At 55.4% G+C, this 16,214-nt stretch overlaps 4 protein-coding genes across 4 annotated transcripts; 2 read left to right on the forward strand and 2 right to left on the reverse strand.

The window, feature by feature from the left end:
- Positions 1–202: 202 nt before the first annotated feature.
- GCG54_00013459 (uncharacterized protein) lies at positions 203–757 on the forward strand (the record flags this gene model as incomplete). The annotated part of the gene is made up of 1 exon (XM_045413312.1): positions 203–757. The coding sequence occupies one exon, from the start codon at positions 203–205 to the stop codon at positions 755–757; it is 555 nt and encodes a 184-aa protein (XP_045266284.1).
- A 1,652-nt stretch (positions 758–2,409) lies between these two features.
- GCG54_00013460 (uncharacterized protein) lies at positions 2,410–3,660 on the forward strand (the record flags this gene model as incomplete). The annotated part of the gene is given in 4 exon segments (XM_045413313.1): positions 2,410–2,422; positions 2,608–2,850; positions 2,915–3,297; positions 3,316–3,660. 4 exon segments carry the CDS (start codon positions 2,410–2,412, stop codon positions 3,658–3,660), a joined length of 984 nt encoding a protein of 327 aa, XP_045266285.1.
- Positions 3,661–4,408: 748 nt separating this feature from the next.
- GCG54_00013461 (Positive regulator of purine utilization) lies at positions 4,409–7,619 on the reverse strand (the record flags this gene model as incomplete). The annotated part of the gene is made up of 4 exons (XM_045413314.1): positions 4,409–5,239; positions 5,298–6,240; positions 6,301–7,176; positions 7,243–7,619. The coding sequence occupies 4 exons, from the start codon at positions 7,617–7,619 to the stop codon at positions 4,409–4,411; spliced, it is 3,027 nt and encodes a 1,008-aa protein (XP_045266286.1).
- A 3,723-nt stretch (positions 7,620–11,342) lies between these two features.
- Positions 11,343–13,363, reverse strand: GCG54_00013462 (uncharacterized protein; the record flags this gene model as incomplete). Its single annotated transcript, XM_045413315.1, has 6 exons — positions 11,343–12,051; positions 12,105–12,602; positions 12,683–12,722; positions 12,776–12,834; positions 12,888–13,197; positions 13,258–13,363. 6 exons carry the CDS (start codon positions 13,361–13,363, stop codon positions 11,343–11,345), a joined length of 1,722 nt encoding a protein of 573 aa, XP_045266287.1.
- Positions 13,364–16,214: the final 2,851 nt, after the last annotated feature.

Genomic DNA, 16,214 nt, shown 5'->3' on the forward strand with positions numbered 1-16,214 from the left:
CTCCCCACGCTCATCACTCGCTTGACCCGTACCGTCCGACGTTTGGGTTCGCGACATTTGCGACTCAGCCCTACGGCCCGACTTTTCGCGTCTTCGAGCCGCGCAATCTTTGCGACACGCTGCACACAACCCTGCACACATCGCCCACGTCACTCGACGCAAGCGCAAACGCAACTACGCCGACCGTGACTGAGCGCACGAGATGCCTCTCATCAATCGGCAGAACCTTGACGACGATGTAGTGGTCCCGGCCCACTACGGCGGCTGGTCACCGCTCAGCCCCGGCGCCGTGGTTGGCGTCACGCTCGGCGCCGTCGTCGGGTTCCTCCTCGTCCTCTGGATGTTCTACACCTGCATCAACTTCGGCCGAGCTCCCGTCGAACCCTCATCATCGTCGTTGTACACACCCACCGCGACATCTGTTCTTTCAGTTCGGTCTCGGAGCCGACATCACCGCAAACACCGCAGTCCGGCTCGCGGACCAAGAATAATCGCGACGGAGGAGGTGAGGGTCCGAGAGAGGGACAGCGTAAGCCGTACTAGAGGCGGACCGATCATTGTTGACGCGGATCCGCCGATGGTGGAGCGTAGAACGAGCCGGGGACCGCCGCCTCCCAGGATCGTGACAGATGAGGAGGAGGAGGTTGTCGTAATCGAGGAGCATGAGCCTGAGAGGAGGCGGAGGAGGAGGCACAGCAGTTCTCACAGGCACAGTAGCCGACACGAGAGCCGGAGACGTAGTAGTCGCGACTACTAGGGCAGAGAGGATATACCTGGGTTGGGTTGTTGAGTTGCTGGGCCTTTCGAGTCATGGGGGAGATGTTGCGCATATGATCTTGTAATGGATTCACCCTGCTTCGTGATGGACAGATGTTTTCGACTGCGACGCGTGTACTGGGACGACAAAGTGTACGAATGTTTGAGTGAGTGACGTCCGTTTGGCATGTGAGTGCAGCGGTCATGCGATTATACGTCAAACGGGCCGGGGAATTCTCTGGGGAAAGGGACCCCTTCTCTCGTCTAGAGATCAGACGGAAGATTGACAGTGGCGCCGTTCCTCGGATGCGGGATGGACCTGGGCGTGTTCGGTTTCGATACGAAAAGAAGATGCCCGCATTCCTCACCCCGGAAGAGTTGTTGATGTTCAGCATTACCCGAATACGGAAGAATTTCAGAATCTTCAACCCTCCACGATCGACGGCGGGTGTCGTCCGGCGCGTGACGACGCTTGAAGCGGCCTGAAGCGGAGCCGCGACACCACCCCGAAGAGCGAAGAGGTTGCCTGTCGGAGGTTCGGGCTCTTTTTTTGCTTCATGTTCGTTCGGTGATCTCTTGGTGATTCTGTTGGGCTTGTTGAGCGTGTCAGCTGGTGAGGCGTTAGGGGTTCTGGGTGTTATTCCGTGGCTGAAAAGGGTTTGCTAGTCTGCCAGGCAGATATGCACGCGGATGCTTATTGATTTACACTGAATAATGGTTGCATATGTTTTCTCCGGAGCACTTTCGTCTGAATAACTGTTTTCTTTCCTCCTGGAGGAACTGAAAGCGCACCTACCAAGATGAGGGTGCGCCCAAGCTAAGCCTCGGCGCGGCTTGACATCTCATGCACGGCATCTGCATGGTGCACAAGCCGCGCCAGGCACATTGAGCCAAAATATCACAAGATCATCGAGATCCCGGGTGGCGCACCTTCTTTCTACGCCTCTTCGTCGCTTTCGCGCCCATGGAACCCTGATGGCATGGAAGGGGAAGGGAGAAAAAGGGTAGACTTTCCTCGTCAGTTTTGACATCTCTGACCACCTCAAGGAGGTGTGGGAACTGGGGAGGAAAGCATTGGCCAATGACAGGTGCGACACCCACATTTCACATGCTTTCCCCGGACTGGGCGCCATGCTGCTAATAGTTTCAGAATGACATCACCTGCGAGCTTCGGCTCGCCGGGGGGGTAGCAGCGCGCAGGAACCCAACCTGCGTGCCTGCTTCGCTACAAGTCACCAATTGAATGGATTGTTCATGAAAGGGGGAACAGACAGCAAATCAGGCATTAGTGCTGGCGAGTTAGTGGACGATGCTAGCTAACCATCATTCCGTCCCTTCTCTCGGCTTGCACGCCCAATCAGACGTACCTTCTGAGACTTGAGGAGAGCTCCTTTCTCTGAGACATCATAGCTCCCACATTACCTACCTGCCTACCTTACCCACCGTCTCGTTGTGAGCGTCTTCTTTTTAACATTTGACTTTCCTCCACGCTTCTCCCACTTCCCCTTCTTATTTTCTTCCCGTCATCACACTCGCAACGACATCCTTGGACATCCATTGCCCTTAGAATCGTCAAAGATATTGTCGCGGTCACGACTCCGAATACACATAAGAAGAAGTATAGCAGTTGCGAGATCGCAGCCTCAGTGCGCAATGGAGCATCCAGGTATGTAGCCATGTGCCACGATCTCCCTCCATACCCCTGGTCTATCCTGTACGACACGGCGCAACCCCAGCTGTAGATCTAGCCAAGATTGCGCAATATGTCCATACCATCTTCATCACCCTCGCAGACTCGCAAAGCCTCAACCCAAACACTCGTGCAAAGAGTTCCGTTCTGACGATGCCCAGTGAAGGAAATCAAGACGGTCATTCGCGACTTGGTCCAAGGCTCGCCCAAGGAGCAGTATGACGCCCTCTTCAACCACTTCACCGAGGATGCCGCCTTCACCCACCCCTTCTGTCACGTGCCAAGCTTTGGCAACGTCGACATTCCCTTCCTCTTCACCATCAACTCGCGGTGGCTCGTCCTCATGATTTACCGATGGTATCGCATTCTGAGTCCCAACATTGCAATGAATATCGAGTCGGCTGGTACGTTCACATCCTCGTCACGATATATCGCCAACAGACACTCACACACACACACCCTGAGCAGTCCTAGATCAAAGAGCAAATCTTCTATACGTTAAGATGAGCCAAGACTTCCGGCTATGGTTCGTCCCTTTCTACTCCGCCCCTGTCGACTTCGTCGTCGTCCTCCGTCTCGAGACACGCAACGTCGATGATCAAAACCGGCCTCTGCCTCGCAACCAAACCGACGCTTCTGCCGTCGGCGCCCGCCAGCGCCACTTCATCATCCACCAGGAGGACCACTACCAGGTCGGCGAGTGGCTTAGGTTCCTTGTCCCCTTCTTCGGATACTGGGCCTGGCATGTCTGGACTCTCTTGTCCACGATCCTGTGTGCTGCCGGCGCCCTGATTGGGTACCCCGTCACCCGGTACTTTGACTGGCAGGCCACGACGCAAAATGGCGCCCAGGTGAACAAGGCCGACTAGTGCGAGATCTTTTGCTCCAGGTTGCGCCGCCTTTTCGAGCGTCTCCGCTCCTTGGGGCGCCGCCTTTTCGAGCTCCTCCGCCCCTTTGCCGAACACGTGTTCAATCCCCTACGCCCCGTGGGCCACCGCGTTGCCGATTGGCTTCAAACTACGCCCGTGGGAAACTTTGTGAGGAAGCAGATTGGTCTCCTACTTTTCGTGGTCGTCTATGGTACCATGTACGTCATCCTCTTTATTGGGTGGCCTTGGTATTTGCTCTACAAGAACATCTGCAACGGCGACGGGACGAACAATAGCGACTATTACACTGAGGAAGAAGTGGCGTGGATGGACCTGACGTTGTAGGCAAAGGGTGGTTGGTTGTGCACAGCAAGGGTCTTGGCGCTCGGTCGCAGAGAAACGCGTGTAATTAATTTTTGATCGGCACTATGCAAAGCTTGTATTGTCAGCAGGACGGCAGTTTTCTGAGCAGGACGAAGTGGTCGGAGGAGTCATTCCAGAGACATCATGTTATGGCAATCAATCCCAGCTTTTTACCTCCGCTATCGTCCTGTGTCATCGTCATTGACATTATCGTCGTTGTATCGAGTAATATTCGAAACGCTGGGCAGTGAATACACGAGGAACTGTAGCTGCGAAGACACAGGAAAATTAGGCGGTCTTATGATCAAACCACTTCAAATTCAAACCTGCTTCCGGCTCATCGCCCAGCTTTGTCTCGTGCTCTTTTTTTCGCGCGCTTTTTTGGGTATACCAACACAAACAGCCACAAGAGGGCTGGCAGACCAAAAGAAAAGTCTAAACCACACATTCACACAAGCAAGCCTTCCTCCTTTTGGTATATACCGCATGCGTTGCCCTCCTCCTCCCGCCGTCTTTTGAGCTATATGCAGAGTGCGTCGGTTGAGACGCACTGACTAGTCTTCTTTTCATCCCCCAACGTGTTCTGTTCTAACTTTTTTGTCATGGCTTCATCGTGTAATAATATCATGCGTATATACGCCCTCACAAAATTGGGTAGGTTTGTCAAATACCGTAACCTGTGTACGGCGTACAAGGGGGAACCCGGGGTTAGGGTAGATTCGACGGGCCCTTACATGCCACCACCGTTCGCATTAGCACTGTTGGCGCCTTGTTGATCTTGCGGCTGCTGTTGCGGCTGTTGCTGCTGCTGTCCTCCAAAGAAGAAGCCATCGAATATGTTCATCTGCTGCCCGTCGCTGAAGTCGTGGTGCATGTTGTCCCAGTTGATACCGAAGCCGAGATCGAGGTTCGGGGTCGTGCCGTCGCCGCCGGCGCCGACCTCGCCGTTCGGGTTGCCCTGGAGGCTCTGGAAGAAGTCCATGGTCTGGATGTCGGGGTACTCGCCAGCCATGTTGTTGTTGTTGTAGGAACCCCCCTGCTGTTGCTGTTGTTTCTGATTCATGAAGGAGCCGCCGCTGCTTGATCTTTGAGCTGCCATGCGACGCGGCACGGGTGGCGAGGCGACGAAGGAGGGATCGATCTCCGACGGGCTGCCCTGGCCCATCATGTTGAAGTCGGTGGCCCGTGGGGAGTTGCGCGGGGGCAGGTCGCCGGCGACGGACAGGCTCGGGGAGGAGAGCGTGTCGGAGAGGGCGCGGTCGGTCTGGAAGCTGCCTTGCTGGAACTGCTGTGGCGGCTGCTGGCGGCGGCGGCCCGGGGCGGCGCTCGCTGTCGACGTTGAGGCGCCGTCGCCGCTGGCGGAGCTCCACTCGAACCTGTTCTCGCGCGTCTTGCGCGGGGGCACTGAGCCGAAGCCGCCGGTGGAGTTGGCCATCTTGATGGTGGCCTTGGCCGTGCGGTCAAAGGCGTCGCGGCAGGTCTCTGCGGGAGGACACTTGTCGATCAAGTCGGTGAAGACGGACTTTGCGGCGAGGATGGTGAAGTCTACTTCGTCCATTGTCTGGAGGGGCCATGTCAGTGCTTATCAGAGTTGGGTTCAACAAGGAGGGGCGACTTACCAGCCGGCTTCTGACGATTGGCGAGTGCCAGATCGCGTAAAGGTATGAGATGCCGGCCATGAAAAGGTGGTGAGTAGAGAGGTACGTGTAGCTGACGAGTCCGCTGAGATGCAGCTGTCGGTAGATGCGCAGGATCTTCTGCCCGGCCTCGGCGACCTTGAGATAGATCCTGTCCTCGTCCTCGCGCAGCTCTGCCTGGAACGCCGTCGGGCTGTTCACCTCGTTGGACGTATTGTACTCGCCCTCGAACATGGCAGGAACACTCAGGCTCTGGCGGTACAGCATGATGATCGCCTGCCAGTAGTTGAGCTCCAGGAACTCCGTGGAGAAGGCCACGCCCGTTTCCTCCCTTGTCGGCGCCGAGTTCTTCCACTGGTACAGCCGCCGGTCAATGTCGATGCGCCAGGAGCGGAAGGATTCGAACTTGACGAGGAAAGGGGACGGCAGGTGGGTGTGCATGTCCGAGTTCGTAATGTTTTGGCCCGAAGCTCGCACGACCTGCGTCTGGTTGTACTGCAGGACCTGCAATATCTCGGACTGCAATAGACGCAGCTTGAAATAATGGTATGCCACATGCTTGTAGCTAGGCTCGGCCGAGTCTGGGGGCATCTCCAAGAACCCGGTGGGGGTGATATACTGATCGTCCAGCAGCGAGGGGAACTCGGTGGTGATGACCTGGTCGCTAATGCCAAACGGTCGACCTACGCACGTGCTGACCAGGCGGTCGAGGGAATATGTGCACCACCAAAGCCGCCGCCTCATGTCACGGATGAACAGCCGTCTTCCCTTTTCGCGGGACCGCGTCTCACCCGACTCATTCATCTCGCCATTTTCCTCTTTAATCTTTCCCAACGGATCCATCATGGCTTTTGCTACGTCACTACCGTCCTCATAATGCAAGCCTAGGTCTACGGCCAGCCTAACAGCAACGCCAATTATGTACCTGCAAGGACGGTCAGCGTACACGTTACAAAGATCGCATGATTCACGGGACAAGACTCACCAAAGACCCGGCGGGACGGGTCGGAGGAGCGCAAAGTTTGCCAGCAAAAGGACCGCTTGCAGAACCTCCAACCCGCCGCCACTATTGCCAAGACAAGCCTCAAGATGTACGATGGCACTCGCGTGATATTCCTCAGGCTGAGCCTGGCCAAACTTATTTGCGTCTGGCGGATTACGGGGCCCAGCACCTGAACCGTCTGATTTCACAGGCTCGCCCACGATGACGCCGCAGCCAATGGCAAACACCATGTTCAACATGTACAGTTCCCGCGGCCCTTTCGGCCCGCTCGGATTGGCGTACGCCTGGTCGAACATTTGCATAAACTCCCCGCGATGGAGGATGGGTATTTGGGGGTTGGCGTGCTCAAAATAGAGCGTCACAAGCCTCATGCCGACATCACGGTCTGGGAAATTTGCCGGGCGGATCGTGGGTTTAGTGTGGAGGCCAAAGAAGGAGTCGCGCATCGACGTCCCGCTGCCGATCGGGAGGCCTTTGCCCGCGCGGTCTGAACCATTCTGATCCGATACGGAGTATTGCACAGCGGCGAAGACGACGCGGTTGAATGACACGCCCGAGGCGGACGCCAAAGAACGCGGCTTCGACGGAGCGACGATGTCGAGCATGCCCGTCTGCGCCCCGCCCTCGGCCTTCTTGGCCTTCTCAAGGTCAGGGCGGTGGACGCTGCTGTTCTTCGCCGGGCCGTTGCCGTCGATGCTTTCTGAACGCGCCGAGTTGCCGGGGTTTGTGGTCAATCTCGGAGGTTCGGTTCCGGGGCGTGAGCAGAGCTCGAGGTTCTCGGCGGGTGGGAAGAGGATGTTGTTGTTGGCGAGCAGCGCTTCCAGCTGCTCCACGCGGGTTTCTAGATAGAACACATAGCTTCAAGGACGAAGTCAGCAGCCATTCAATGTCAACGATACCACCAGGGTGTACAGTAATTTCTACGTGAAGAGGCAGTAGTAAGCCCAGTTGCTCGCGCCATACCTTCTGGGAATCTCCTTCTTGGTGATTGGATCGTAGCCCACACAGGCGACACCAGCCTTTGCGCAGCTCGCACAGCTGGGCAGCTTCTGGTCGCACCTGTTCTTGCGCAGACGACAACGGTTGCAAGCGCTCACGTTGCGAAAGTTGCTGCTCTGGCCAGGCTTCCCGCCCGCCTTGTCGGCCAAGGCTGCGCCGGCGCCGGCGATAGCGTCGTGTTGGTTGTCGCCGGACGGGCTCTGGTCGTTCCCGCCCGAGGTCGGGGAAGCATCGTCGTAGGAGCCCTGGCGCGGACGCTTCGTCGGCTTCATGACCGGCGAAGGCGGCGAGTGGGCGGGCATGGTGTGCTTTGGGCGTGCGCGCGCGCGGGCGGACTCGGCGGCGGCGGCTACGGAGGGGACGTCGACGAGGGCGGGTTGGGAGAAGGGACGGGATTGAGTTTAGAATTATTTTCCGGGCGGCGGCCGGCCCGGTCGAGGTCCTCGGTGAGGCAGGGATGAGGAAGGTGTCCAATCAGAGTACTGGTAAGGAGGATTGTGCGACGTCTATCGGGTTGAAAGCTTTGGTCAGCGTGAGGGAAGTGGGCGGTTTGTGAGAGGTGACGATTTGCAGCGTGTTGGAGAGGTTGGAGGGAAAAAGAGACATCGGTGAGGCTCACAAAGAGCTGGTACACTGCTATCGCGACGTTATCTTGACTTGCGCGCAGGCAGCTCCACCCATCATTCGGTAGTGGCACCGATGGGACTGCCCGCGCTGCAATTGCTGAAGAAGGGATCGGTTTTTTTTTCTCTCTTCCCCTCCAAAGTCCCTCCCCAGGATATCCTATCTCTTTTTTTACTAAGGCGGCGCTAGAAGTTTGGGTAATCGAACGGGGTGGCCGGTACGGCAGTTTTTTTTTCCAGATGCGAGTCCGTCGGAAACGAGACACTGACAATGTGTGCTGCTTGCTCAGCTTGTATTCACTTTGAGTTTGAAGACCTGACCGAGACTCGGGTCGCAGATGGCAAGAATGCGCATGTCGAGGCGGGGGAGACTGACGAAGGCGGGCGGTGAGGATGCGGGTTGAAGGTAAAAAGACAGACCCAACAGCGCCGAGGTTGAAAGAAGAAAAGNGAGGATGCGGGTTGAAGGTAAAAAGACAGACCCAACAGCGCCGAGGTTGAAAGAAGAAAAGAAACCGTGGCGCGAGTCACAGAGCGTCCGGCGTGTTGCTGCAGGATATGAGAAGCAAAATAGTGGGCATTTGCAACCTTGCAAAAGCGTCGGTGAAATGGGGTGGATTACAAAGTGCGGGCGTGCAAGGCAAGATAGATTGAAGGCATCGCTGTAGTAAGGGTGTGATGCTAAACCAGGCAATGCGCTAGCTGTTGGGCAGGGTGGGTTCCAACCTGCCAGCCAGGATATAACTTTTTCGTCAACTCCAAACTCCTGCTCACTAAAGCTTTTTCTAGGCTCAGCTGATAAGCGCAAAAGACGAAGAGGGGATCGTCTGCGAGAGGCGCGCCTGTGGTAGAGAGTGGAGGTAGTAAGCCTCGAGAACGGATAGGAGCAAAGAAGAAAGCTGCAGGACGTGAGAAGTGACGGCCCGACTCTCTGTCACAGTTGGATTGCACGTACCGTCTGTGGCCTCTGTTAGTAGTTGCTTCTTCTTTACAGAATGCAACTGGCGTTGGGGAAGGACCTCATCGCCCTCACACAGAGTCACGCCTGCTCCAAGCAAGGTGCGTATCCAATTGCACTAATACGCTCTTCTCTTCTTCATCAAAAGCCTGGAAACTTGGAAGACAGCGTCCAAAGTCAACATGTAGTGGCCCCCCCGCACTTGGGGGGAGCATCGAGATCCCAGCCGGCTAAACCGGATCCAGCAACTCATCCCGCGCTGGCGTCGAGAAAGCACTCTCTGGATTGGACGCTTCACTGAAGTTTTGGGCTTGGCAGCTTGATGGCCGCCGGGTATCAGTTGACACTGCTTGAGCTAAGCACCTGTAATCAAAGAATTGCCATTGATTGATACCACGAGAAGAAGAAGAAGGGGTCTGCCACAGACCTTCACCAGCTCTCTTATCTATCCGTCCCAGCCGCAGGCCCTCTCTTACACCACCGTAATTGAAGACATGGAATGATTATCTTCACCCCGTACTGTCGCGTGCGTCGTTCCCTACTCTGGACCGACTTCCAGGAACGAATGCGACAGCTGGGCAGAAAGCAGAGACAACGAGGGTGAATGCCGTCTTCATGTGGTCGTAATCATCTTGCCGAGTATCTAATCTCTCCGCCTACCTTCTTGTCACCTTCATAGTATCACGTCGGCGTATGCAAGTACCTTAAGCCGACGTTCGTGTGTGTAAGTCAAAGTCCGGCTTAATCCGCCTATTGCCGCTCCCAAAGCATCTGCCGATAATCGGTGGGCATCCTCACGGCCAATTCATCGTCACCCTCACTGACCTCATAGGTGCAATTGAACATGACCTGATCCAACCATCCAACCAGCCATCACCAAGTACCGAGGTGGCATTAACGACCTCCCAACTCAAGCTTAGCACAAAATCCTCTCAGCCGCCAGGGGTGGCCAGCTGTCTTCTAAGCCTCCCCATGCTCTCCGTCCCGCCGTTATCGACTCCTCTCCAGCTGTCAAGCTCCAGCCCGACCCTCACCAATGGCGACAACCCCTTCGTGCTCCCCCCCTCAGAGCGGGGACCCAAGCGACAAAAAACTATCATCGTGAAAGGTCCTACCACATGACAATTGCGCTCAGAAAAAGGAAACATGGGTACACAAAACTGCACCGCAAGGGGGGAAACAAAAACGTCGTCAGCCTCGATGGGCCCCGTCAAGTTCCAGACCAGAAATAGAACCACACTCAATCAATCCAAAATCTTCGGACGGCCAAAACCCCCCACACCGGGAAGTCCGTTAGTGTTCCAAACAAAAGAAAACGACGCTACCGTTCCAAACTCATTGATCCAGCACCGGAACGAACGCATGAAGGGCTGCGGCAAAGCCCGCCCATGCATTACCCCAGCGGCCATCAGACAATTATAGTAGCTGTTGGCCCCTCGTCCTGGGAACCAGAAAACCCTCCTGCTGCTCTCTTCGGATGAACTGAACATAAGATAGATGCCGGCAGTATAGATCAGCCGACATAAAACGGCGCGCGATGGTTAGCAAACGACCCCTGTGAATTATTCTACCCCAGGTCTGCTCAAACATAGAGAGACCCCTCCAACGTAGCATCTAAGGTATCCATCGGCCAGAGGGCCTGGCTCACATGCAGGCCCGCCAAAGCTTGTGGTTCATGGCAAGCATGTTTAAGTGCATCATTCAATTCGATCTCACTTCACACGTCCAAATTTGAAGAATTTTGCGAATGTTTGTCAAAGGGGATCGTCCCCATCAATTCTCTAAGTGGTCATTAAAACATAAGAAGCATCCTTCGCAGGCCTGCCCCCCCTAGCAAGAAAGAAAATCCCAAGAGATCCCAATCCCTCCGTCATCGCAGATTCCCGGTCGGTCGGTCTCTGGTATCCAACAATGCCATTCGCTTTTTGTGCCCTCTCTCGTCTTTCTGACTCTCAACGTCGATTCCTGGACTTCCATGGTATCTCCAACTCCTTTGGTCCAAATAGATCCAAACAATAAAAACACAGGTAAACTCGGCCCAGGCGATTTGCCTGGCCATACATGGTGGTATGAGCTCGAAACGCCCCCTAAATCTGTAATGGAAAAAAAGAAAAAGAAAAGAAAAGCAAAGAGAAGATTCTCCTTCATGCTGCCCGCTGATGGAAAATGGGGAATAAAACAAGTGACAAGTCGTGAGAAGTTCCCGTGTATGCTCTCTCTCCGCCTCCGTCCGAATTATATTGCGTATTCCAAAAGCTCTTTTCCTCTTGTCCTGTCGTGTCCCGTGAACGATAGTCTATGTCTTGGTTGCCCTGTTCCCGTCGATAACGCCGAATGATGAGAAACGCCGGTGGCTTGGTTGTTAAAGGCAGGGTCATGATGTTGCGTAACGCCTTTGGCGTCGAAATCGAAAATAAAAACAAAAAATTCAATCGTAATCCGGTTTAACGTCTGCAGCTGGGGCCAGCCTCAAACTCGTACTCCTCGTCGTCATCCAGGGGGAGCAAAAGTCCCTCGGTCTCAGTAGGCTCGAGGGCCGTCTCGATGTCCTGTGTCGGCTCGTCCAAACGTCCACGGGGCTCGGTGGCGTACAAGCTGAGAACGGCTCCGATGATGGTGATCGCACCACTAGTCCACCATGCTAGGCCAGAGTAGCCGATTCGGAGGCCCAAGGCGTAGAGAAAGCCAGAAACGGTGGGGCCAAGGGCTCTGCACAAGCTGGCCGTGGAGGCGGCGACGCCATTGATGGTTCCAAGGGAGAGCAGGCTTGGTGCGGAGTTGGTAAGGAGGATGGCATTGCTGGGGTAGGCCATGGTTGAGAAGGTGCACTTCCAGATGACCATCATGTAAATGCCAACCATTCTAACGTTGCTCGGCAGAAGGACGAGGTATGGGGTCAACATGTACAGCATGAAGTAAGAGATGGCGAGCATTCGGAAGAGGCGAAGGGGTCCGAGGCGTCGGACGACCATGGGGAAGATGAAGACGGTCGAGATCATCGAGTAAACGCCTTGCACAGAGAGAATGACACCAATCTGACTGGTTTCCATGCCGAAGCCGTCGACGAACTTAAAAGGAAGGTGGATATCCTTGTGCTCCGGCGAGGCGGTGCTGAGAAAGACGGGGAAGAGCTGATCGAATGTCATGGTGTGGCTAGCGAGGAAGTCAGTAACAACTCGTTGGCTTCGGTCGAGAGATACCCTTACAAAGCCAGAATGCCGTAGGAAATGATGTTCAGAACAACCGGTCGTGTGAAAGTCTTGGTTGGCTCCGCAGGCGTCTGCTCAATTTCCTCACACGGAGCAGCGCTCAGGTCCAAAGTTTCCGTAAGTTCAGGAATCTCAGAAGAGGATCCAACAAGCTGGGGCGAGTTCTCGTTCGTGCGGTATCCGGGGAGGTCGTCATCGTCAAGCAGGGCCTGCTTCTCAGCCTTTCGCGCCGGGATCTGGCAGCTGCCGAACGAAAGCCACGAAGAGATGCGTTTTCCAAGCTCGACACCAGCGTCTCTCCTCTTCTTGCGCTCCGCATGCGTCTCCTCCAAAAACAAAAGTCCGATGATGACGCCGAAGAAGACCGTGATGGCGCTGAACAGGTTAGGCAGAAGGTAAGGGAAACGCTCCCAAATTGTTCCCCGAGGGAACAAGCTGGGAAAGTTGGCGCAAGGTTCAGCGAGCGCACCACCGATCATCGGTCCAACAACGGAGCTATTGACAATTAGACACATGACCCTGGCTAATGTGACGAGTCGTGTAGTTGGGGGTTGCTCGTCGCGGAATTAACTTACCCAAGGCACCAAACTAGGGGCATGATGGTGTATGCGCGAGCTGGTGGGTAATTAGTCTCCCTGACCTGTAACCGGGGAAATATCCGAACTTACGCTGATGTTCCTTGACGGTGACCAACTCGGCAACGGTAGTTTGCAGCACACCAATGTTGCTATCCCCAAGTCAGTATCGCCGTTTTACAACAGATTCAAAATCGATACATACCCGTTCAGCAAGCCACCAAGAGCGCGCGCAATGAGCGCAACGGCCAGATTAGGCGCGAAGCCGAAGACCAGAGAGCTGAGAGCAGTACCGGCGAGACCCATCAAGAGGACTGGTTTGCGACCAATCTTGTCGCTGAGTCTTCCCCACATGACTCCAGTCGAGAATTCAGCCAGGGTGAAGGCAGAGGTTACCATGCCGGCGTACACGGCGATTTGATCGTCGGTTTCGGCGATGTGGAAGTCGCGGACCATGTGGTAGATGTATGGGAAGATGGACATGAAAGCGATCGGTTCGCAGATTCTGCAAAGAGCTGATTACTCGTGTTAGTCGCAACTGCGCCCCCTCTTCGTGTAAGCCTGGAAAAACTTACCGAGAACAAACATCTGTCTCGCGGGGAAAGGTGGACGGCTCGACTTGACCTTGCTCCCTGAGGAGCCGCCTCGAGGGCCTCCCGTCATGTAACCTGATCTCTTCATTTTCGGGACTTCTTTGACCATGCGATTCGGGTTCGAAGCGTTGACAGGTCGGTAGGTGTGTGATACACAGCGTCGGAAGGGTAGGCGATAAGAATGCTTGGGCGTTCGCGCAATATATAGCGTTGGTGGAACCTAGAAATAGTTCGGTTGGTCTTGGATCGAGGGAGACGAGACAGGAATCGCTGGGCAGGTGGTCCAGAATGGTGTGGGCAAGAATTTGTTTTGCCAGTTCTCGTTAAAGGGAGGGAGAGTCTGCGTGTTGAGACTGATGATGTAACCGGAATAAGCAAAGGTGAAAAAGCAAAGGTAAAACAAGTAGCGTAGAGCAGAGCAGCAGAAGCAGAAGCAGAGCTGTAATCCGGGCACCGGTGGCTGAGGGGCTATGGAAGAAAAGTATCAGACGGTAAAGGAACGAGCAAGCTCTGGGGAAGCAAGCAACTTAATATGAAGGGAGCGCGGACATGATGATGAGAGGACCAAGAGACGTCAAAGCCCAGGGCCACCCCAGACACAGACCAGACTCAGCTGGGTTGGACAGGCCACCGGGACCTTACCATTGCCTGGGTCGCGGAAGCAAATTGGATCTAAGATTGGAACGGCGGTGACCATGGCATGGCCAGCGCAAAAAGCAACAAGACGATCCTCCCACTTGTCCACCGGGGAGGGACTCAGGGAGATGCGGCGGCGAAAGTCCCACGACGTGGGAAGGGGATCCAACTGCCCGGCATGACGGTCGTGGGGCCCAAAAGCCCTGTACCTGATCCAGGGGTACCCCCCAGACGACCTTCGGTGGACTCCCTCTCCATAGAAGCGCAGTCGAAGGATACCCCCTGTCAACCTGGATGTTCGAAAGGCGGTCCCAAGCCACGAGCTTTTGCCTTACAGCTGTGGGTACGTACACGACGGGGCCAGTACCGAGTGACCTGAACCATGGGTACCCGGGTGAGATTTCGTGGGACAAGCCGACATTGTTAGCAGGGTGAGTGGTGAGTGAGAGAGCCTGCGTGGTGTGTGGTGTGCGTCTGTCCCTTGGCCTCTCCTCTCTGCATTTCTCTGTCTGCATCCCTCTCCATTGCTCTCGGTACGTACCAGACAGACCGACACGACCGGAGTAGGCAAAGTAGGCAAGGGGTGGTAGACTCGGGGAAGGATGGCGCCAGACCGGTACAGGGATCTCTGGATTTGGAGAGGGAAAAAAAAGGTTTCACAAGAGGCAACGAGGCTAGTCAAGCCCTGATGGGACTGGTCTGGGTTGGGACAGAGGGAGACTTTTTCTTTGGGGGGGTCAGCTCTTGGAATGGGGTGTATGGTTGTGTGGGTAGTTGCAGGCGGTAGCAGGAAGGAAAAGAAAAAAAAACAGACGGAAGAATAGAACAATGTGTGCTAAGCTGCAGCTCAGAGCAATGCGATTGTTGTTGTCGATGGCCGCTGCGTGGCAGCTACTTGCCCATCAAGTACAGAGACTGCAAACGCAGGCAGATGCAAACGCAACCACAACTACGTCCACAACCGCCGTCGCTGTCGCCGCGTGGTGATTGACTCTCGTCACGACGTTGTTGTTCTTGTTGCTGTTGTCTGTCCCATATTTCCTTCCTGCTTGCTTGACTCTAAGCGCCTGCGAGAATCTCTGTGTCTCTGTGATGCCATAGGACTGCGTAGGCCCGACCCTGGTCCTGTTGTTGTCTTCACATCAGGTTTTTTTCCCTCGTCCCTGGTCGTTGGGCAGTCAAATCCGGATACTGGGCGGCCAGGACACAAATGAATTGAAGTCGTGCCAGGGCGAGCATCAAGCCGGGAACCGCAGCGTGTACATACTGACTGTATCCGCGCCTCGCCCTACAAGCGAAACGAGATGCAAAGTGTCCGCGACTCCGCGATGTGAGGTGCGCCGTGCAGCGGCACGTAAGGTCAGGTCGTAGTCTGCGTGCAGCCCAAGTTTTACACCCCCCGGCACTTGGGTCGCATGGCTCTGCTGCAGCAGGGGCTCGACATTGGATTGTTGGACTTCAGCGACAAACCATCGCCCGAGGGCTGGTCAAACGCTAGTGTAATGTCCAGAGGACATGGGGAAAATGCCCAGGTTGACCCTGTGGCTCAGCAATAGACCGCCTCCTTAGCACAAGTGAACTAGACCTGATCCCCGCGCTGCCTCATGTTTTGCGGTGAGCAGCCAGTGCAGGACGTTAGGTTCGCTGCCTCTCATTGGGAGAGGTGGGACGTCCACCGCGGATGATCCTGAGCTGCCCTCCAGTGCAACGACGACTGGTGAGTAACGGTACCTATCGTTGGGCGACGAGGAGGTGGGACGGGGACGCGGGTACGCCTCCTGTAGCACGCGGAGCTTATCACGCCCCAGAGACTGTGCATCAGAGCGCCGAGGATCTGAGCAACGAAGCTTGCTGATTGAGCCACCTCGTCCCTCGACTCCCATCTTGATGAAGCGGTGAAAGCGACGGCCAGGGCTGCGGCGTTCCCCGGCCGGATATCGACAGCTGTTGCACCATTGCTGCCTTGTAAGAGAAGAGAACATTTCGAACCCAAAGAAGGCGCTGCCGCTGCCCATGCCCATCATCGATTCGGAGACCGTTTGCCGAACTTTTTTTTTTTTTTGGAGCCTCGTTCCGATCGACCTGCAGGCCGTTCGTGGATCTTGCGCTCGCGGCCAAGTGCACACATGATATGCGGCCATTTTTTGATTATTTCGGCGCTGATGCTGAATACGAGAGAAAAAAGTATCCGCAGTCATACAATCTTCTCTGCCTACAGCGGCCGTATGTTACCGTGTGGAGATGTGCGCCTCAAACGTCGCACAGCTCTATCGGCCGAGACGTGTTTCCGCCTGTGAATCGTC

The sequence above is a fragment of the Colletotrichum gloeosporioides genome, assembly GCF_011800055.1.
Source record: "Colletotrichum gloeosporioides strain Lc1 chromosome Unknown consensus_31, whole genome shotgun sequence".
NCBI classification, from domain to species: Eukaryota; Fungi; Ascomycota; class Sordariomycetes; order Glomerellales; family Glomerellaceae; genus Colletotrichum; species Colletotrichum gloeosporioides.